The sequence below is a fragment of the Triturus cristatus genome, chromosome 12, assembly GCF_964204655.1.
Source record: "Triturus cristatus chromosome 12, aTriCri1.1, whole genome shotgun sequence".
Classification (NCBI taxonomy): Eukaryota; Metazoa; Chordata; class Amphibia; order Caudata; family Salamandridae; genus Triturus; species Triturus cristatus.
Window position 1 is genome coordinate 118506005 of NC_140595.1, and position 22136 is coordinate 118528140.

At 45.7% G+C, this 22136-nt stretch overlaps 1 protein-coding gene across 1 annotated transcript; it reads left to right on the top strand.

Annotated features, from left to right (window-relative positions):
• Positions 1 to 1037: 1037 nt before the first annotated feature.
• LOC146772814 (protein S100-A6-like) lies at positions 1038 to 20767 on the top strand. Its single transcript, XM_085638264.1, has 3 exons — positions 1038 to 1147; positions 15537 to 15692; positions 20486 to 20767. The coding sequence occupies exons 2-3, from the start codon at positions 15549 to 15551 to the stop codon at positions 20687 to 20689; spliced, it is 348 nt and encodes a 115-aa protein (XP_085494390.1). The 5' UTR covers positions 1038 to 1147; positions 15537 to 15548; the 3' UTR covers positions 20690 to 20767.
• The last annotated feature ends 1369 nt before the right edge of the window (positions 20768 to 22136 follow it).

The following is a 22136-nucleotide window of genomic DNA, read 5'->3' on the forward strand; positions in this document are numbered from 1 at the left end:
GCATTATGGGGTCCAATTCATTGATTAGGTCATGGATCATTGCTGCATTGAGCCTATACTTGTCGTATATCTCATCCTCTTGCTGGCCTAGCAAAGTTATGCGGACTCTGAAGATGCGCTCATTTATTCGCCTCCGTCTCTGTGCGGCAGCCTGCAGCCTCATCCTCCTCGCCATCAGGTAAATCCCTGCCATTGTGAACAGTGCTGGCTCATTCTGGCTGTGTTTAAATGGGTTTCAGTTGGTTTTCACCTGTCTGTGATTTGCACTCATGATTACCACCTGGTTGTGATCCTTCTTATTTAGCGATCGCAAAATTGCGATTTTCATGGGAATCGCTATTTGCGATTTTTCATGCATCCATTTAGCGATTCTTTGTTTGCGATTCCCTATTTGGGAGACGCTAATACCGATTCGCTATTTGATTCGCAGAATGTTTTGCGATTCCTTATATTTGCGAAAAATTGGTTTTTCGCAAATATACAGTTGATGCATTTCTACACTGACTTTTGCGATCGCAAACGGCCAATTTTTGCGATTCGCACCGTTTGCGATCGCAAAAAGGTTTGATGCATGTGCCTGTTAGAGACCACAGCTAATTAAACTTAAATAATGTGCTATATTCCTGTCGCAGGTGAGGGAACTTGTATCCACCAAGGCATCTAGCATTGGGTGGAAACGTTAAATTTCCATGAGCTTTTCATTCAATCTTTGAGGGACGAACATGGTGAGCCGTGGAATTGTAGCTTTGATTTTTACCTGTTAGCCCAGCCCATCTCTGGATCAGAACTATAACATTAAAGTGCATTGCTTCAGAAAAGGTTTTTCTAAAATCATTGCCCTCCATGTTTTATTATTATTCTTAGAGATTTCTTAGCAACAGCGAGATTTGCACATTTCAAGAATCATGCAGGAAGAGTCATTAATTCAGCGAAGCCGTGATTATCCTAGGCTGAGCAGAGGTTGGGCCTGGGGCTAGGGAGTGTGCTTGCTCTCTTGAGGGATAGATCAGGTTTTTGCTGACCTCGTCGTTCATAATGAGGATTACTGATGGGCGTTGGCTTGGAATGTCTTCTATAAGTACTCTATACATCTCCTCTATAGATGCCTTCTTCAGTCTGCTGAACCTGTTCCATTTGTGTCACTTAGGTAAGCTGTGATTATTTTCAGTTTTTTCAGCAAATCTTCATTGTTCTAGTAAAGCTGGGATTTAGCGCCTTTCACCTGAGGAACTTCTTTTCTTTCAAATTGAGTCAGCAAATGGAAAACTCCTACTGCGTATAAAATGTAGGTACTATATGTTTTCCAGTTGGGCAGTCATAAATTATGATTTTACATGCATGCACATTCACATATTTTAAGTTAGTCTAATGTGTTAATGACATTATAAAATCTACTTAGAATAGTCTAGAGGATATTTACAAACGTTTCTCTTATTGTAAAGTTTGTTGGGATAACATGTAGTGGAGAAACATGCCAGAGGACATCTAAACTAAAATAGTCATAAATCAGACCACATAAAATAAACATAGCTTAGCAGTCAAGAGTCACACGATCAGGAGATAGGCAATAGAAAAATATTTAATGGAGGCTGGGCACTAGCAGAAGTTATGTTGGTCAAGAGACATTGAAACTAGAGAACAGAACTGATGGCATGCGATTTGGAGACAAGAGGATAGAAGACAAAGTGAACTGACCATGAGAAGAAAAAAGAGCGAAGACACGGGTCAGAAGAGAAAGAGGATAGAAGATTTCAGATGTACCCTTGAGGATAAGGGATGGAAGACAAAAAGGTAGTAGTCTTAAAGACAGGAGACTTAGAGACAGAAGTAAAGAAAAGGATAAGGACAGGAAACACAAGATTTATAGAGGGGAGAATAGAGGCTGGGCAAGTGGTACGAGAACAGACAATCAGGAAGACAGGAGACAGAGTCTTGGAAAGGAGCGGATAGAGACAAGAGCTAGAGCCGCAGAACAGATGACTAGAATGTAGGTGGGCCTGATCACATGGGCACGTACTTGGAAAAAGGTAGATAGAAGATCAAGAGAACTGGAGACCATTTAGTAGAATCTAGGAAACTTGGAAAAGGGTAGGACAGAAGCCAGAACAAGAATAGAATTAGTGACTGAACAAGTGCAGTCAGAACATTTGGGAGACAGAAAAACAGACCCTAGCAGGGACGAAACTAGGAGGGAAGGAAATTGGAAGACCAAACAATAGAAATCAGGAGACTCGGAGGCATCAAGTCGACAGGCTGGAGGACAGGGGACTTAAGCATTGGATGACTAAAGTCAGGAGATTTTGACACAGGAGGACTGACATAATATCAGTCGGTGATAAGAAATAGGATTTAAATCAATGCAATATGCGTTAGATCATCAGATAAAGAAAGAGGCACATTTAAGTAAATGCACCAGTTGGACAGCAGACAGAGTGGGGCAAGAAACATCCAAATGGCAAGCTGTGATATATAGTGAAATTCTCAGAATGAGTAATTCCCTTGGATAGGGAAATATCATCCTTTGTAGCATTAATGGCTTAAGATACCTCTTAAAAATGTTGCTGTTCTAAGACTTTGACTCTCAATTTTGTTCACGCACAGTGTCCGGATACCCACGTGCTCATTTTAGTGCATTACATATGTTCGCTGGTGATTATGATGAACCAAGATCAGCATTAAGCTTGAGGATTAGACTGACAGGACGCCAGGACTTATAGGAGCCTGAACGCATAATCACTTGATCCTGGGCAATTCATTCAACACTGGCAATGCAATGACATGCAGAGCTTTGGGAACTGATCTTTGGATTATATACGTTTTGAGGTATACAGTATCATTTTCTGGTAGGTCACTGCCCCATGAAATGTTTCTACAGTTTTTTAACACAAATCTGCAATACGATGCGACACACTTAGGAAAAATCTCCATATCTCCAAAGGTCACATGCAAGCCATGATTAATATGTGATACCCCCCCCCCCCCAAACACTTTTATTGAAAGTGAAGGGTCATAAAATCTCTTGTGTTACTCTTGGGCATATATTTTCAAAAATGTTTGAATACATGTCAATTATGACCTGCACCATAATGGCTTTAATGTGTGGGCTCATAGGTAGACTTTTGACCAAGTCTGGTGTGTGTGCAGTCCATGGTATTAAAACCAGTTCACAGATAATATTATATGTATATTCTGTATTTGATTTTTCATATAATCTCAATAAAGCATTCTAAACAAAAAAAACTATTCACATTGAACACACTTTTGATTTTTCGGCATCATGTTCTCTAAATGTTAAGTCATCCAAAATACTTTTTTCAACAGAAAAGTACTTTGTCATAGCAAAAGAGCAAACTCATACAGTTTGCTGCAGGGTCCTCAAAGGCCGTGCTAGACCAATGATAGGATTTGTTTTTTAAAGTACTGAAAAGTTTCAACAGGGTTTTGATTCATACATAAAAATACTTAATTTCGATCACAAAGATCATCCAAGCACAGAAAAGATAAAAACAAGATACAAAATACATGAATAAAAACAAAGCACCTGTTGACAGAGAGGGAAATACAGAGGTTAAAACATACCAACGGATAAAAACATTAAATTAAAGCTAAAAAGAAGCAACTCTTTCTACAGACTAAAAGCAGCTATCTACAAATTAATGACTCACTAAAACGACCTTCACATGATATATAAAAGCAATAGGTCCTTGTTGGTTTGGGGGTTACAAATACAAAGCCCTTGTCCCCGTCAGTAGATGCCATTGGCGGAATGGAGTCACAACGACCGCATCATTTTTTATTTCTTTTTAGTTTTATATAGCGCCAACTAGACCCGAGACATTGGGTATCAGAGCGCTTTACATGAGCACCAGTTTCGTTACAGAAGGACACATTAATTTTTGTTAGGCACTGGGGAGATTGAGTGATTTGCCCAGAATCACAGGATGTTGAGCGTTGTTGCTGAGACTTGAACCCAGTTCCCCAGCTTCGAGGTCGACTCTCCCCATTTCATTGGCACTTTGTACATCTGATCCAGAAGGCCATAAGAAATGCTGCCACACCAAATACATGGAGTCTACTTGTACTTGTTCTCAGAATTCGAAAGGCAGCCACGTGACTTCTGGTGCCAAGATTTTTGCAGAGGGGAACAAACCACTAGCCTACTGTACTGAGGGCAGAAAAACAATATGTGTTCCAGCGTTTCATCATCCCCTGTGCATGCCGGGCACTGGCCGTCTCATTCCCTCTCATCGTGCAATTTGGCTGCCTGCCTGGCACTAGTCGTCTCCCTCTGTCAGGGCCGGACTGGGAACCACAACCGGCCCTGGCCAAGTGCTCGGGCTGCACCCCCAACCCCCCCCCCCCCCCCCCCAGGTGCCGCCGAGCTCTTTGCCAGGGCCGGTTTTCGGCCGTTTTTGTTACAGAGCCGATTTTGCTGCTTTGCTGCAAAAACGGCCCCCAGGGGCCCAAAACCGGCCCCCACCCGCGCGGCCCACCGAGGGATTGCCCGGTGCCCGCTACGGCCAGTCCGGCCCTGCCCTCTGTCTCATCATGCCACCATTGTTTTGATCCAGAATAAAACAGTTTCTGTAGAGTTTATGACAATGATTTTACTGGACCAAAGTACGTAATATTCATATATTCCAAGATATACACTTTTTTTCATTCTAAAAAAAATAAAGCATTTCAGTAAAGGTAGTTGATGAGAAGTTGCAGCAGTTGGTCAATGAATCCCAAATCATGTGGAACAGGTACACAGACTTTGACAAAGATATTAATTGGCATGAGGTTAAATATTAGATTTGTTGTTGAGACGATCAATTAGTCTGTGGTCAGTGATCTTGTCTTGGGCGAGTGGTCAGTTATTTTGTGTCTGTGTAGCTGATGACTGCAGTGACCATCAGAAGGAGGGTCTGGGATATCTGATAATGACAGTGGCAGCAGATGAAGTCTACTGGTTAGGTAAATGTCACTGTTCTGCAATCTGCCGATACCTCATTGTTCCCTTGTTTCCTATATGTTGGTCAGGAAGTGATCTATCTATCTATCTATCTATCTATCTATCTATCTATCTATCTATCTATCTATCTATCTATCTATCTATCTATCTATCTATCTATCTATCTATCTATCTATCTATCTATCTATCTATCTATCTATCTATCTATCTATCTATCTCTCTCTCTATATATATATATATATATACACACACCCATAGACACACACGCCATATATTAATATATATCTATATCAGTTACTGAAGTGTGGTATTGTTTCCTGTTGCATGTTTCACAGGGTGAATTTCATTCGTACTGAAGGGTCATTAAGTAAAAGGTTATACTCTTCTCCTGTGACTCGAATTATAAATGTAGCCCAAGTGGTGTTATCACACCTTTAGAGCTCAAACCCCTTCTCAGGTGCACAAAAACACAGAATATGGATGTTGGTATGCACATTTTACATCAGTTTTTTCCTGATGCAAAATGTGCAGGTCAGAACCCCCGCTGTGCACTTAGATTGGCTAGTATAATAACCCAGCGGCGGTCCGTCCAGATAAACGCGGTAGGGCGGGGTAGGACGGGGTGGATGACGACAGACGACGGAATAGGTTTTATTAATTTATTTTTCCCTTTTCTGTCGCTTACCTGCAACGACTGCTGCTGTAATAATCCAGTGACGTAACACAAAATGAAGTCTCCTCTCAAAATGTGGAGGGGAACCCCGAGTCTCCCATACCTCAGAGAAATTTTGATTGACCTTGGGCTGAATGGGGTCCCCCTAAATAGTTGGGGCATTGAAGAGGAGGGGCCCCCTGGTATAATCCTGATTTAGTCCATGCTCCCTTTGTGGGAGAACTGGGATTTGTGCAGGCCATAGAAAGAGTTACTTAGTGGGTGTTTTCCCCAGTTCCTCTCTTCCACTATTCTGCAGGCCAGAAATGCACTCCAAGAGTCCTCGGATAAGAGTATTGAGCAAGACCCTTTTATTGCCTAGTTTTTTGCTTTTTAAGGTCATGCTCACTACAAAGCTGCATGACTAGACCTTACCTTTTATTTTTACGCGGGGTGAATTAAAATATGTATGTCTGATGCAAAACAGATTTTTACCATGCATTAATTGACAATGGTAGGACTTATGTTTTATAAGACACTGCACAGTGAGAGGTTAATGTACAGGAATGATCAAAGCGGTAGCAGAAAGAAGGGGGTGGAACTCGCCTGTGTGCTGTCCTGCTGAGGCTTACATCTGGTTTTTGCTGGTTCCCTCTGCCCTTTTCAGATTGATTTGGGGCGTTGGCTCGGAATGTCCCTTTCGGTATCCTTAATAGCCTGCGGCACCCTTTCCAGTTTTGCAGCTCACCTTCAGAAAGTTATTTTCTTAAGCAGGTTTAAGTAAATTCCTTCAACTAACCAGTAAAGCTAGAACGGGGAGCCTTTCACCTGCAGAATCCAGTAGTTAAAATCAGACAACAGCATCAAATGGAAAACCCTTATCTGTAAAAAAAGGTTGCATTATTTATTTATTTTTTTAATACCTATTAATCAGATTTAGATGTCGGAGCATGCTAATTTAGAAAATCAATTTCAATATAAACATTTCGTTACAAATCTTTTTCTTTCAGTAGTGTTTGTAATGATAACAGATACCTGAGAAGCATGTGGGAGTCAAGGGGGCCTATCAGACAGAAGGACACATAACAGCATAGCTAAGGCTGCCACAAGTTACAAAGCTACTTAAAGAAAAGAAGAGAGGCCACAAAATGAATAGTGGAAAAAAGATAAGATGGGTAAATTGAACTAAGATACAGAGGATAAGAGACACTGATAGAATTTGGAATAATGAAAGATAACAGTCTGACAGAAAGTAAAAACAACGTAACAGAGAAAGCCAAAATCCAAATCATCTAGTGGGTGGGAAAGAAGTGGCCCGACGGGCAAAAGGAGATGAAGACAATGATGAAGATACTGTGTGTGTGAAGATGTGATATACTCCTCAAACTTTTTAAAGTTTTATTTAAAACGTCACAAGTTTTGAAAACTCTGTAAAAAATGAAAATTCTTCATTTTGAGAACAAAATCAATAAAAATATGTTTCATAGAAAAAAATCTCCTTTAATCTGAGAAAATATTCACGCAAAAGGTTTTTGTGAGACAGAAAAATACACAAAACGGAGTGCCTCAATAGTCCAATAATATTACTTTAGAGTTTGTTATCGTTTTTTCTTCAGAAAAAACACATTATAGGACAGTGTCAGTATCAATATACTCTTGTCCAAGATCAAAATAACATGGGAGCTATTGCGTGAAGTCTCAAAAGAGTTCTCTTTATTATTCTTCAAAACATCAATGATTCAGCCCTGCCAACACATTTCGTCCTCTGAGAGGACTTCATCAGAGTTTATGTATTTCTTTGTAGCAATATCCCATCAGTGTCTAAGTGTAAGGGAATCAGTTCTCCCAAAATATTCTTGGGACATGCGTATTGCTCATTTTCTATCATAGGAATAGAACGGAAGGCCATATAAAAATATCAGCTTAATATCCACACCCCATTGGGTTCTGTAAGCTCCAACTGGATAATATAATGCAGCATCACAGCTAGGAAACCGTGATGAAGTCCTCTCCGAGGATGAAAAGCGTTGACCGGACTGAATAATTGATGTTTTGAACAATAATATAGAGAACTGTTTTGAGACTTCACACTAAGGCTCCCATGTTATTTTGATCTTGGAGAAAAGTATATTGATACTGACACCATTAAATAATGTGTTTTTTCTGAAGGACAAGAGAGAACAAGCTCTACAGTAAAATTGTTTGACTATTGAGGCACTCCCTTTTGAATATTTCTCTGTTCATTTGTATTTATGTTTTTAGTGTAGTTTGACCACTAAAGGGTGAGTGCCCACTTTTATCACTTAACAAGATTAGCATCTGTGCGGCCAGAACTTCTCTTGCTTGGGTATTGGTTTTGGTGAGACATTTTTCTGCAAAAATGTTACTCACAAGCAAAGTTACATAAAGTTTACAAAACTTTGCAAACTTCCCAAAGTGCAAGGTTTATGAAGTCAAACAGACTGAAGAACTAAAGATCAGGTGACATATCACTTTGAAGCGGGATGATAGAAGATCAGAAGAACGGAGGTCTGAAAAACTGGAGGCTTGAAGACAATTCTACAGTGTAAGAATTTGGATTATTGTGTGTGGTGGGTGACTGCTCACCTCCAGAAGTATCACACCTCTTGTCAGAAAGAACTCTCAAAGCCGGGAAATTAACCGGAGCTGAACCGTGGTAGCTTTGGCACAGAGCAGGCAGGCTTAATGTAGGGCAATGTCCAAAGTATTTAGGCAGTCCCAAAACTGTAATGGAGTCAAAACAGCATACAATAAAAATTCCAAATCTAATTAGAAAATCAGAGTACAATTTAATAAACAAAATAACACCATGATGAGAAAAATTCAATAAGGGGAGCCAGAGATATTTTTTTAAGTTTTGAGTTAAAATAGTCCCCGAATGGGCAAAGCACCTATTGTAATCAATGGCGGTGACAGACTGGGACCGAGGCGCTTTATGAGGCTGACCGCGATGATGCACTGGTTGAATGCACCAACCCTGTTTGTCCTGTTCAAAGATTTTCCTTCCGATTTAGCCCTCAGAGTCTCAGCCAACTGCAGGAGTACACTTCTAAGGCCCTCGGAGCCTAAGGGGCATAGGTACTCGAAGTATTGGTGTGGGGCTACTGCAGCACCCCCAAAGTAACCATGCTGCATTTCAGAGGGTGAATGAGCAATAAAAATGGCTTAAAATTAACTTTTTCACTTGTCACATTTTCTGTGTGTGCAAAGGCAGAGGTCAAAGGCTAGGCTATGTCTTCTGACAAATTGGCGCTTATCCTTTTAACATGGATATCGGTGTTTACAAGTATGTCAAAATAAATAAAAAAAAGGAACGCCAAATGAAGAACTTTTTTTGCTTACTTTGAAGTGTGATGGAAGCAAATATTTTAATCGGATCAAAACTAATCAAGACAGTTTACTTGGTGATGTGCAAATGATAGATATTTTCTAAAAATCAGTTTCCACGCATGATCCTTTCTGTGCGCAATAGTTTTATCAGTAAAGCTGTATCTTTATGCCAATTTAGTGGTCATTCCAAGGGAAAATGTACTATATGTAAATGACAGTGCTCTACCGCATGCTGCATAAGTACTACTTTACTAATCTATTTGTGGCAGTGTGCTCCTAAATGCAATAGCAGCCACATACTACTCTCTTACCATTCTCGTGCTGAATAGACGTGACTCATTTACAACACCTGTTCTTTGTGTGATGTCTGGATTTTTCAGAACCCCTTTGACTTTAGTGATGTAAAATTCCGGTCCAGGGAAGACATGGCTTGGCAGTTCGGGCTGGACTGTTCCCATGAGGCACAGGGTCATGACTGATTTGCATATGGCCATGTCTGAACTGAGGTGGCGTAGTGGGCAAAAGAATGATGGATTTAACCCAGATCTCTTGACTGGGGGAGAATGTCTGCATTGTCAGCATTCCGTCCATCATTTGTTTGTTGTAACGCTTTTCGCCCTAAGTGGGATGGGTATTCCCAGACGTGGGACCCGTGCTCACTACGCCACTGGAGTCAAGCTATCCTGGCTGATGACGGCTGATAGCCAGAAACCGGTCCTAGGATGCTTGATTCCGGTCCAGGGAAGACATGGCTTGGCAGTTCGGGCTGGACTGTTCCCATGAGGCACAGGGTCAAGACTGATTTGCATATGGCCATGTCTGAACTGGGGTGGCGTAGTGGGCAAAAGAATGATGGATTTAACCCAGATCTCTTGACTGGGGGAGAATGTCTGCATTGTCAGCATTCCGTCCATCATTTGTTTGTTGTAACGCTTTTCGCCCTAAGTGGGATGGGTATTCCCAGACGTGGGACCCGTGCTCACTACGCCACTGGAGTCAAGCTATCCTGGCTGATGACGGCTGATAGCCAGAAACCGGTCCTAGGATGCTTGATTCCGGTCCAGGGAAGACATGGCTTGGCAGTTCGGGCTGGACTGTTCCCATGAGGCACAGGGTCAAGACTGATTTGCATATGGCCATGTCTGAACTGGGGTGGCGTAGTGGGCAAAAGAATGATGGATTTAACCCAGATCTCTTGACTGGGGGAGAATGTCTGCATTGTCAGCATTCCGTCCATCATTTGTTTGTTGTAAAATTGATGGCAGCAGTCCCAGTCTGAAAATGGTTCCAGCACCACTGCTCAGGGGAGGCACTTAGAGACTCAGAGACTGTCGATGTCAGGCAAAAGCCAACAGCAGGCTGCAGTTGCCGCTAGTCAACTGAGTACTTCCAGGAAAAGGCATCTTGCACCTTGTTGTTTCCCTGTAGCCACACTGGAGGCCAGCCAACTCACCTTAGGCATCCACTTCTTTGTCATGGTTTCAACAGGGAGCAGGTCTAGTTCTTCAGGACTTCTTTCAGGTCACAGACAGCAGGTCCAGTCCTCTTTTGAGTTTTCTGGGGAAGGCTGGGCGAGGGTCCAGCTTTGTAGGCTTGGTAGGGTTCATCTGCCTGTGGGTGGGTGACAGGCCCCCTAAGACACTCCTATTTACTCTCTGACCATGAAGTAAAGGTTCTCATGTTCTCACCTACCTGCTTTTGCTGTAGTTTCTGTTTGCCTCACTGCAAACAATACTTAATGTGTTGGAGTAGATCCAAGATGGCAAAGGTCTTCGGCCATCCTGAGCATGAGCTCCGAAGCTCAGGGTGTGAGTGGGGAGTTTACTATGGTGATCCTAGTGTCCTCCCACACCTAACACTAAAATACTGTTTGAAGTATGCATTGTATCCACAACAAACCCAGAGACAGAAGTCTGGTAGGACAAAAGCAATGTATTTTATCAACCAGACAGGATCCACCAGAATTGTCTTGGCATTTTGTTCTTTCCATTCCAAGTATGCCGTAAGTGTTACATGTGGCTTTGCAGACATGTGAAGCAGTATTTGACATTGTAATATCAAAAGGAGGCCCACAGTGCCCACTCTGCAATTTCTGTGGAGCTCAGATGAGTCACCTCTGCCCATTCAGGCAAGCCTATTGTTTGCTCCTGGGAGGCATTTCACCCCTCATTCAAATCCTATTCAAAGCTGAGCACAGGCTGTGTGAAGCTGGAGTGTTAATGAAAATTAGCCTTGAGGAACTTCAGTTAGGAGAAAGGTGACTTTTTAAAAGTTACTTTTCATGAATGTTTATTAAAAATCTGACTTCACCGTTGGTTGTATTTTAATACCTATTAAAAATAGTTGCATAATTATTTTCTAGCTAATTCCATTCCTGAGATACTGTGTTAGTATTTTACTCTGTACTCTGCTTTTCTACATAGGAAAGCTAGGCCTGCCACAGTGAAAATAGCGTTTTGGGTCTTGTCACTGTAGGGATATGGTAACACTAATTTTCTATATGTTCTACTTTAAAATGCCATGGACCCTACCCTGCGGGCTACAAAACCTACATAAGGTTACTTTGTAATAATTGAAAGGGAAATGTTTACCTGTCAAAAGGGGTCATTTTAATAGGTTGAACTGCAGGTTTAAACTACAGCAGTCAGGCTACTATTGTAGGCAAGGGTGCCAGCATTGGCACTAAGCAGCAACAAATATGACAGCGCAGGTAGAGAGCTGAAGAGTGCCATATCTTAATAGATAGAGCAGTGTTCAGCGCCCTCCTGGGCACGCAATGCAGTGCAGCAACTTTGCTTGCTGCCTTACCTGCCGTGGGTTGTTTTAGTACAAGGTCAGCAATGGGATAGTAAATTGGACCGGTTGAAATCTGGCCAGTGAGAAGCATGAACACCTGTTTCTGAGCAGCTCCTACTGGGGAAAACATTGGTGCTGCAATGGCAAAGACACCTATGCACATCTTTGCCAACTGGCTTCTTAAGTGTTCCCTTGTAGAAACAATAAACTTTTCGAATGGTTATTTCTCAAAGGACTGTCGCGCAACATTTTTCCAACATCCTTTGATACATGATTACTATACAGCGCGACCGCACTTAGCAACAATTGGCATGTTTTTGCTGATTCCATCTTCTTACCTGTCTCAAAAAGTTCTTATTGTAAGTGAAGGATCTTAAAATATCTTTTCACATCTCTGGCATAGTTTCACATGGGTTGAACATACCTGCCTTTCATGAAACTTTGGCATTGTGCTCCTAGTGAGATAATTCATAAATATTTATCTAGCATGGCATAACAGTACAAAATAACACACAATATGGGTATTTCTGGTGGCTCCAGCTTGGTTTTCAGGATGAGTGTCAGCTATTAATCTAACAAGGCACTGAACACCCAAATCTCCCTTAAATTAAGCCTACCCATGTGGCACAATTATAAATAAACTTGTGATGGTTTTTCCCAATCAAATGATGTGGGTCCTGTTTTTATGATGCATAATGTAGAACAAAACTGATGAGAGGACAAGAAAGACTGAGTGCTAGAGGTGTAAACGTTGGGTTTGAGGACAAATGTTTGTAAAGCATGCACACTGGCATGGCCTTGCTCTGTCTAAACATTCCTACACAGAATTAGTAGCTAGCTCCTCTACATTCTATTTAGGCCCTGTGCATCTATGCACAGACCAGAAAATGAGCAAACCCAAGGACCCCTACCATCTCCACACCGAAAACACACATTTATAAACATAAACAAACACGTCGAATAGTGGCCTAGCTTAACCACGCTGTTTATCTTGAAGAGAACATCAAGGGTTTAAGACAACAAACTTGTCTTTTGCATTGAAGCACTGTGGGGGTTTTTGCTCAAAGCGAATTCTTCTAGTCGTTACTAGCAACCTCTTCCTTCCAGTATAAACATGCAAGCTCTCCCAGGGTGTCTTCCGTCCAGTATAAACATGCAAGCTCTCCCGGGGTGTCTTCCTTTCAGTATAAACATGCAAGCTCTCCCAGGGTGTCTTCCGTCCAGTATAAACATGCAAGCTCTCCCGGGGTGTCTTCCTTTCAGTATAAACATGCAAGCTCTCCCAGGGTGTCTTCCATCCAGTATAAACATGCAAGCTCTCCCGGGGTGTCTTCCTTTCAGTATAAACATGCAAGCTCTCCCAGGGTGTCTTCCTTCCAGTATAAACATGCAAGCTCTCCCAGGGTGTCTTCCGTCCAGTATAAACATGCAAGCTCTCCCAGGGTGACAACACAGCTGTGAAGCTGCTCTCCCTGCCTTCTGCAGTTATTAACATCTTCAGGGTCCTGGCATTGTAACTTTCCTGACCCTGTAAGCACATTCTGTAACAGCGTCTTTTGTAGCAGTGCGTAGTGCGACCTCGCGCTCCCATTGGGCAATGAAGTGTTGAGGAGGTGGGGTGGAAAAGCAGTAAATCAGTAAGATTCTGAGTGGGTCTGGGTCAGAATGGGAACCAAGAGGAATCTAAGCAAATTTGATCTGACTACCCCTCTACTGCACGCAGCCGGTGAGTGCAGCGATCAAGCGTGCCTGACCACTGCTCCCGCCACCAGACACTGCACGGCCAGCATTGGACTGGGCCTACAAGGCATAGAAGGTGGGTGCCATGACCTCCAGGAGCACTGCACTCTCTTACAGGCCCCTGGGGGCATTGGCGGCGGGCAAAAATCAAGGGTGGAAGGGTGAAGAAAGAAATACACTTACCTCTTCTCCATCGCGTCTCTCCTCCGCTTCTTTTCCCAACGAGTCCCGGAGCGAAAGCAGGAAGCACACAGGCTCCCCTAAGCCAATCACAACACTGCTGTTACCAGCATTATCATAGCAGCGTCGTGATTGGTCAGAGTGCGGTGGTTCGGCGCTCAGACAGGAACTGGGAGCCTGTGCATGTTCTCCAACCAGGGTGTGCAATACAGCCGGGTGGAGAACATGCTATTTGCATAAGACTGTTTGGTTGGCCCAAAACGGCTGGCCAAACTATCATGCGCACTTAGAAAGAGCCTCAACCACTCCTTCCCCTGCTCCTTGAGCAGCCCAGCCATGCCCCGCCCGCAAAATTGCCCTAGCAGGGAAAAATAACATGAAAATTACATCATGTTATTATCATTTTAGTTTGCTACTTTTGCCCTGCTGAAAAGCAGTGGGGCCCCGCTCGGAGCTGCCGCTGCCTGGGGGTATGCTTCGGATGCAGGCCAGGCATGACGGTACAGCAGTCCTTGCCCTCATGTAGCAGCCTATCTTGGGAGGGAGGTAGGAACTTTGACAAATCTCACACTCCTTCTCCAGATTCCAAAGATGGGCTCTGTGGCTGCTGTGAGGAGGGACAGACAGGGCCTTGCACAGGGCCAGGCTGGGACCCAAAAGATGCCCTGGCATTTTTAGTCATCCTAATCCCCTCACCGCATATAACAAGTTAGTGAGGTGAGGGTGGGGGGAAGCAAATGTGAGTGGGCCGGAGAGCAACATAGAGCAAGAAAAAAAAATGCCTCTCCAAGGAAAGAAGAGAATGAACTGGGGTGGTGGCGAGGAGGGAGAAACAGGAAGTGGGCAGGGAGGGGTGAGTGAGTATTTGCAGAAGGAAAGCAGCATACGACGGAGAGAGCAAGAAAACACCTGCACTCTCTTGCAGTGTCACCTGTGGAAGGATAATCAAAAGGATGGTAAAGAAGCTGTGCTCTAGGGGAGGGACAAACACAGGATGCGGAAGGAAAGCCACTGAATAAGAAGGAAGCAAATGAGAGCAGCAAGAAAGCCAGCTCATGGCATGCAGCGCACTGGATCCAAGCCAGCTGCATGTTCTGGTAAAGATCTTTCAACAACAGGCAGCTAAAAGCTTTCTTTCAGTGAAACCTAAAAAGCTCCCTGCTTTAAATGCAAAACACCATTCTGGAACTGGCAAATAGTTGAACGAAATATTGAACTCATTCAAGAGAAAAACAGCAATGGTGGAGCTCAGGTGACCTCTGAGGCTGTGTGGTAAATAAAGTGGGGAAGAGGTGTGGCACCGTGGCCAGGGTGACTGACGCTGGATGCTGGGGATCAGGGTTCGATCCCCGGCTCCGGCAGCAGGGGTCTGCCCAGCACCATGCGACTCTGGGCAATAGCTCGCTTAATCTTCTCAACGGCCTCCAGCGCCGAGATACCCCTTCGGGGGTGATTCGTGTGTTATACAAGTACTGGATTTACATGTAGATCATTATAAGGCCAGTAGGACATATTATATCATTTTAACACTTTGATGTGTTCCCGTGGTGGTGAACCATCATTCTCGTCTTCACTATCCCTTCCAGCTCTGTTCTTCTTTTTGCCCTCCTGTCGTACCAATCCTGTTTCCTCGCACTTGTCAGCATTTGGCCCTCCACAGCCCTTGAAGGCAACATCCTTTGAGGAGACATAAATATGGTACAGAAAAATTACGTTAAGTTAAAAAAAAAGAGGCAGAGCTCAGGTAAGACTGTTTTGTAACTTTTGACGCTGGGTTCCAGACCACAAATGACAAGGCTGGTCCACCCACTACCGTATAGTATTTCCTTCACCCAAAATATTTCGTTGTTTGTCTTTCAGGAGACAGTCGAGATGTCAAAAGTTGTCCTGGAAGATGCTCTCTTGTTCCTAATTGACACCTTTCGGAAGTACGCAGACACGGACAGTGATAAAACCACCCTGAGCACAAAAGAGGCCGTGAGGATGATCCAGACGGAACTGCCCATCTTCTGTGGGGTGAGTAGCGTAAGGCCCCACTACCCAAACACCAAGAGAGGACAGAAGCACTGGCTGGATGTACGGCCATTTCATTTTGCAAGTTGCAAATTGCGACGTTTTGCGACTCGCAATTTGCGACTCGCAAAATGGAATGTACAACAGTGTTTCAGACACTGTTTGCGATTTCCTAATGGGGTGGCAAATGCCTTGCCTTGCCTCATCCCTGGGGTTCAGCCCATTCGAACTGCTATACGGACACCCCGTCCGGGGGCCCCTGAGCCTGGTCAAAGAGGGCTGGGAGACAAGCCCCCGGGGAACCCCCCCTGATGTGTTCCGCTACATCCTGGCGCTCCGCAACCAGACCCGGAAGTTCCGAGAGCTCGCTGAGGCTAACCTCGAGGCCAGCCAAGAAGAGATGAAGCGCTGGTATGACCAGAACGCAACTCTGGTCGAGTTCCAGCCGGGCCAGCAGGTTTGGGTCATGGCCCCGGTGAAGCTCTGCGCCCTACAGGACAAATGGACTGGCCCCTTCAAGGTGATCGAGCGGAAGAGTCAGGTCACGTACCTGATCGATGTACAGTCCCCACGGAACCCCCTCCGGGTTCTCCATGTGAACCGTCTCAAGCCCCACTTTGTGAGAACGGAGTTGAGTTTGCTACTGGCCACCGATGATGGGGCGGAAGAAGACACTGAACCTCTGCCCGACCCCCTGTGCGCAAAAGAACTGGATGGTTGCGTGGAGGGGGTGAAGCTGTCCACCACCCTCACTCCCCAACAGACCGACGACTGTCGCCAGCTGCTCAGACAATTCGCAGACCTCTTCTCCCTCATCCCAAGGGTCACCGACTGGTGTGTCCACGACGTAGACACCGGCGACAGCCCACCTGTGAGACACCGAGCCTACCGGGTGCCTGACCGGGTCCGCACCTGTATCAAGACCGAAGTACAGAAGATGTTGACCCTTGGAGTGATCGAACCCTCCGATAGCCCCTGGGCCAGCCCGGTAGTCCTGGTCCCAAAAGCGGCCGCCCCTGGGGTCGCCCCCGAACTAAGATTCTGTGTGGACTACCGGGGGCTCAATGCGGTCACCCGGGCGGATGCTCACCCTATTCCCCGCGCCGACGAGCTCATCGACCGCCTTGGGGCCGCACGTTTCCTCAGCACCTTCGACCTAACCTGCGGTTACTGGCAGATTGCGCTCACGGAGGGAGCAAAAGAACGCTCCGCCTTCTCCACACCCGATGGACACTACCGCTTCAGGGTCATGCCGTTCGGGATGAAAAATGCCCCGGCCACTTTCCAGCGGTTGGTAAACAAGGTCCTGGCCGGACTCGAGGAGTTCAGCGCAGCGTACCTTGACGACATAGCCGTATTCAGCTCTCAATGGCACGAGCATCTCCAGCACCTCCGACAAGTACTGATGGCCCTGCGCCAAGCCGGCCTAACAGTGAAGGCCAGCAAATGCCAGCTCGGACAAGGCTCCGTGGTCTACCTGGGGCATCAGGTGGGCAGCGGGCAGGTCGCCCCCCTCCAACCAAAGATCGACGCCATCAAGTCCTGGGAGCCCCCCACCACTCAGACAGAAGTCCGGGCCTTCCTGGGCCTCACAGGATACTACCGGCGGTTCATTAAAAACTATGGTAGCCTCGCGGGGCCTCTCACAGAGTTGACCTCCAAAAAGCTCCCGAAGAAGGTGCAGTGGACCCCCCCGTGCCAGCAGGCGTTCGACGCCTTGAAAACCGCCATGTGCACCGCCCCAGTACTCAAGGCCCCCGACTACTCTCAAGAGTTTGTGGTCCAGACCGACGCATCCGAACACGGCATCGGAGCCGTCCTCTCACAGTTCAACGACAAGGGCATAGATCAGCCCATAGCCTTCATCAGCCGAAGGCTGCTGCCTCGAGAACAACGTTGGAGTACCATAGAGCGAGAGACCTTCGCCGTAGTCTGGGCCCTCAAGAAACTACGGCCCTATCTGTTCGGAACCCACTTCCGAGTGCAGACGGACCACCGGCCCTTGCGGTGGCTGATGCAGATGAGGGGAGAGAACCCCAAGCTATTACGATGGCCAATCTCCCTCCAAGGGATGGACTTCACTGTCGAGCATCGCCCCGGGACGGATCATGCCAACGCCGACGGCCTGTCCCGGTTCTTCCGCTTTGGCGAGGAGAACCCCCCAGTGGATGGGTAGTTCTCCGCGCCTTTCAGCTGGGGGGGATGCGTGTGAGACCGGCCTCATGGCGTATGCCCTCCCGATCATCCCGCCAACCTGCAACCACCCCCAAGACACGGCATCTCCGACTCCGGCCGCCCCAGCCACACAGACCCGAGGGCCAGCCAGAGTCCCCGACAGACTCGACACCCTACCACGCATGCCCGACCGAGGGAGCGGGAACCCCCGAACCAGACCAAGAGGCGCCAGCCCAGTCGCACCTCGGATCGCCTTCCCCCGGGAGGGCTCGATCGGCCACCAGGCCCCTGGGGAGCAGGCGCCTCGCCTGCCGAGCGTCTGGGGACCCTCCCAGACCCACCTGAAAAGACCAAAGAAACGAGCGGCAGGAAATCCCGCCGAACCCCCTCAGTCACCAAAGACCCCTCTCTGCGAGGACTCCGGACTTCAAAGGGCAGGGGGAGTATAACAGGGGGTGCCGGAGGGACGAATGGCAGAGAAGACCTGGAACCATTGAGGCCTGCTGAGTGACTCGCGGCCCCCAGCCATTGAACCATCTGAGCCCTGCAGACGAGATTGCGGCTCCCGAACTCCGAACCACCTGGGCCTGCTGAGTGACTCGCGGCCCCCAGCCATTGAACCATCTGAGCCCTGCTGACGAGATCGCGGCTCCCGAACTCCGAACCACCTGGGCCTGCTGAGTGACTCGCGGCCCCCAGCCATTGAACCATCTGAGCCCTGCTGACGAGATCGCGGCTCCCGAACTCCGACTACCTGTGCCTGCTGAGTGACTCGCGGCGCTCCCCTCGAGTCCGAATTGGCAAGAGATCGCCCAGAGAAACAACACCCTCCAGCTCGAGGATTGTGAGCTATCCGCAGGGTACTTGGCAGAGACACTACCTTCAAAGACTGTCCCGCTACCCCCATTCCCCTACCACCGATTTGTAGTATCTTGTGCCGCTGATGTACTACTTACTCCTTGGATCATAAAGATCCCTTGAAACCTTCGATAAAAGAACCTATCGTCCTACAAAGAACACGTGTGGTGTCCTTCTGTTCGTAGTGTGAGTTCAGGGTGTGCGCGCCTGGCTCGGCCTACTGGGGAGAGGTGGGTCACCGGGGGGGCAAGACGTGTACCGAACCCCCCTCCGGCGGACGCCTTTCCAACATAATTATGTCTTTTTTAGCTTGTATTCCCCCTGCCCCCGCCGCACTACTACGCTGTACAAGCGACCGCTACTGAAGGTACTTCACCTCCTCCCCGCTATGCATACGGCATGCTTCTTGTAAGAGCTGCCCCCGACCCACTCCCTTCAATGCTCCGAGTGCCATTGCCTGATGTCACACATTTGGCAATGGAATGTCACTCATACGCTCACTGAAGCCATGGAACTGTCACACATGAGCAGTCTGAAAACTTGGCAGCTTTGCTCCAGTATAGGGTAAATTAAATTCCAATATTCTTTACCTGAAATGCACTTCGTGTCCTGCCGACCTGTAGTGTGTACCAATGTAGGGAATGTGTCTTCACCCCATCTAGCCTTTTACAAGAAAATGTACTTTATTGACCCTGTAAATACATATGTGGTGCACACCAGGTGAAAAATGCTTTGGCAAGTCCCTCACGCATGTAAAACAGTCTTTTCAAACAGTTTTCATGGAAAAAGAATTCTCTCTAGACATTGTCATTCTTTGCAAGATTCATAGATATATTTTCGCTTCTAAGTCAGTTGTTTTTTTAGATTTTCTCATTGGTGTGAAGCAAACGTTGACTTTTGTAGCGTGCCCCTGCAGTCAGATTTAATCTTAGAATGGGTAAAATAAGTGCCTGAGATGTTCTTGTGTACACTCTTGTAGACCTCTGCAGCCACAGAGTACAGTTCATGCCTCAATTTTTCCAACTTGCACTGTCTGCATTTCATGCATTAGATCAGATAGATTCCGAGTCATATGTATGAACTTTACCCACCTCAACCGCATACTAGCTGGCTCTCATCTTTGCACCGAGCCAGTTCAGCTCTTCAAGATACGGCCCCAGTTAATAAAGCCTGATGTACAGTCAGAAAATGTGATACATAGTTCTACATCCTAATTTAGCATAAAGCAAAGGCCAGAGGCTTAAGGTTTCCCTCAAAAATGGCAAAAAATTGACTAAAGCGCAATATGCTTGGCCCATTCCCTACATGTTTGCACCAGTGCAAAGTTTATGCAGTGCTTAATTTGAACTGGTGTGCTTGGCACCGGCACTTATTGTCAAAACCTGTACTTAGGACAGTCTGCCACATGGTGGCGGTGTTTCACTAATTTAGAGATAAGCACAGCTACAGTTGTTTATTAATTCAATATGCATTAAAAATGACCATAACTTGCTGCTAAAGCCTTTCTTATAGCTTTGGAACCTGGAATAGTCTGAACCGTCACACTTGTAGCAGTGTGATGGTTAGTAGTTGTGTTAGTACTATCCTTGGCAGCGCTGGCAGTAGCAATGGGTGGTGCTAGCTGCAGTAGAGTCATGACGAGGGCCCTGGCACTTATTTCATCACTATTCAAGCTTTGAGTTTATGCAATGTGGTTCATCTCTTTTGCTTCATACCCGAGTCTGATTTTCAACGTGCCCCATCTTGCTTTCTCTTCACGGCAGAAAAATGTGACTGAGGAAGAATGCCTTGAGATCATCGATATCATCGACACTCGCAAGAATGGCCTGATCGACTTCTCTGAGTACATCACTTTCCTGACCTACATCGCTAAGAAGTTCCATCAGGACCTGAGCGCAGCGGAAAAGAAGAAGGAGAGCGATGTATGTATGGCGAGTCCTGCTCCTGCGACACCAACTGAGAAGTGAACGTGCCTAGGCCATTGCCCCATCTCCTCCACTTGAGAGGGCAGGAACAATTTCTAATAAAACATATGCGCAAATATTTCCAAGTTTAAGTGTTCAATTAATTGCACACTTTTTACTTCAAGATCAATATTTTTGACCAACTTAGTCCTCTTTAAAGAAAAAAAAGTAACGGTGTTACGAAATGTGTTTATTTGGGGTGGCATAGCTGCCATTGGTGCAGCTGATGCCCTGGCACCAGGCCCATAGGTGTGAGGGTTTCACCGCAAGCAAACTATGGCGTGCTCTACTACTTAAGTGGGATTAGGGGCCATTTTCTTTCCTTGCATTAGGATAAAAGGTACCCATACTACGCCACTGTTTATTTACCTCTCAGAGTTTTGTGTAGCACCTACATATTGAGGGGCCTAATCTGAGTCCCATGTTTTTGGTGGGGTATTAGAACATCCAGTAAATACAACTATCGCAGGGTGCGTATTTACCAAATCTGACATTGCTGCAACATACTGATGTTTTTTTAATAAGGGTTAGCACATTGAATCTAAGTGCTAGGGTTACTAAGGCTTTGTGCCATTGCGAAGTAAAGCAAAGCTATGCATTATATACTTTCCAGCATGTTGGAGCTCGGCCCCACTCAAACTTTTATCTCTAGAGCGGAGACCTTTATAGCAGCATGAGAAGTAAAGGAAGAAAACTATCACTTGTTAACATCTCAATACAGTGTAACCAAATGTGGCCACACAATAACCCACTCGACAACTTACTCTGAGGTTAGTAGGGTTTAATTATAAATTTAAGAAACAAATCAATGTAGACCAATCTCAACATGATCATGAAGAAATATAGAAAGATCAAGATAAATTAAAATCTCCTGAAGCGTTTTAACCTATGTAATACAAAGCAGACGACTAACTCTATGATGATGATACAGATGATCAGGTAAAAGAACAAAGTATTAAATTGCATCAGATGATTCTCCAAAGTAAGCATGAGCAAGCTGTCTTTCCCTACACTACCTTAACAGGGCAACACTAAACTAAGAAGCATTTAGTAAAGGTGAAATCAAGAAGGAGTCAGCTGTCGGAGTCTTCAGTAAAAGGCACTCTGATCATGGGTCAAGTAGCATAAAGCCACAGAAGCAAAAGTCTGTTCTCTGTGAAAACCTAAGGTGACTTTCCTGTCCTTCACTATGTTTAGCATAAAATATCAGTTGCATTCAGAGGAGATAATCCCACATAATCCTTGCCAGTGAATTTCCGCAGCTCTGGAACAACTGGATACTTTTACCACCTTACCTGGATGTATGACGTAACAATGCGAGTCTTTACAACGCGTGCAGTTACATCGCGGTTTTTACAACGACTGCGATGTTACTACGCTATGCCATTACAACGCAAGTCTTTACATTGTCTTGCGCTAGATGGCGTGCTAACATTAGAAAAGCGTAATT

Coding starts and splice junctions, on each gene's coding strand:
- LOC146772814 (XM_085638264.1), top strand. CDS start 15,549: ATGTCAAAAGTTGTCCTGGAAGATGCTCTCTTGTTCCTAATTGACACC. Junction 15,693..20,485: donor AACTGCCCATCTTCTGTGGG/GTGAGTAGCGTA, acceptor TCTTCACGGCAG/AAAAATGTGACTGAGGAAGA.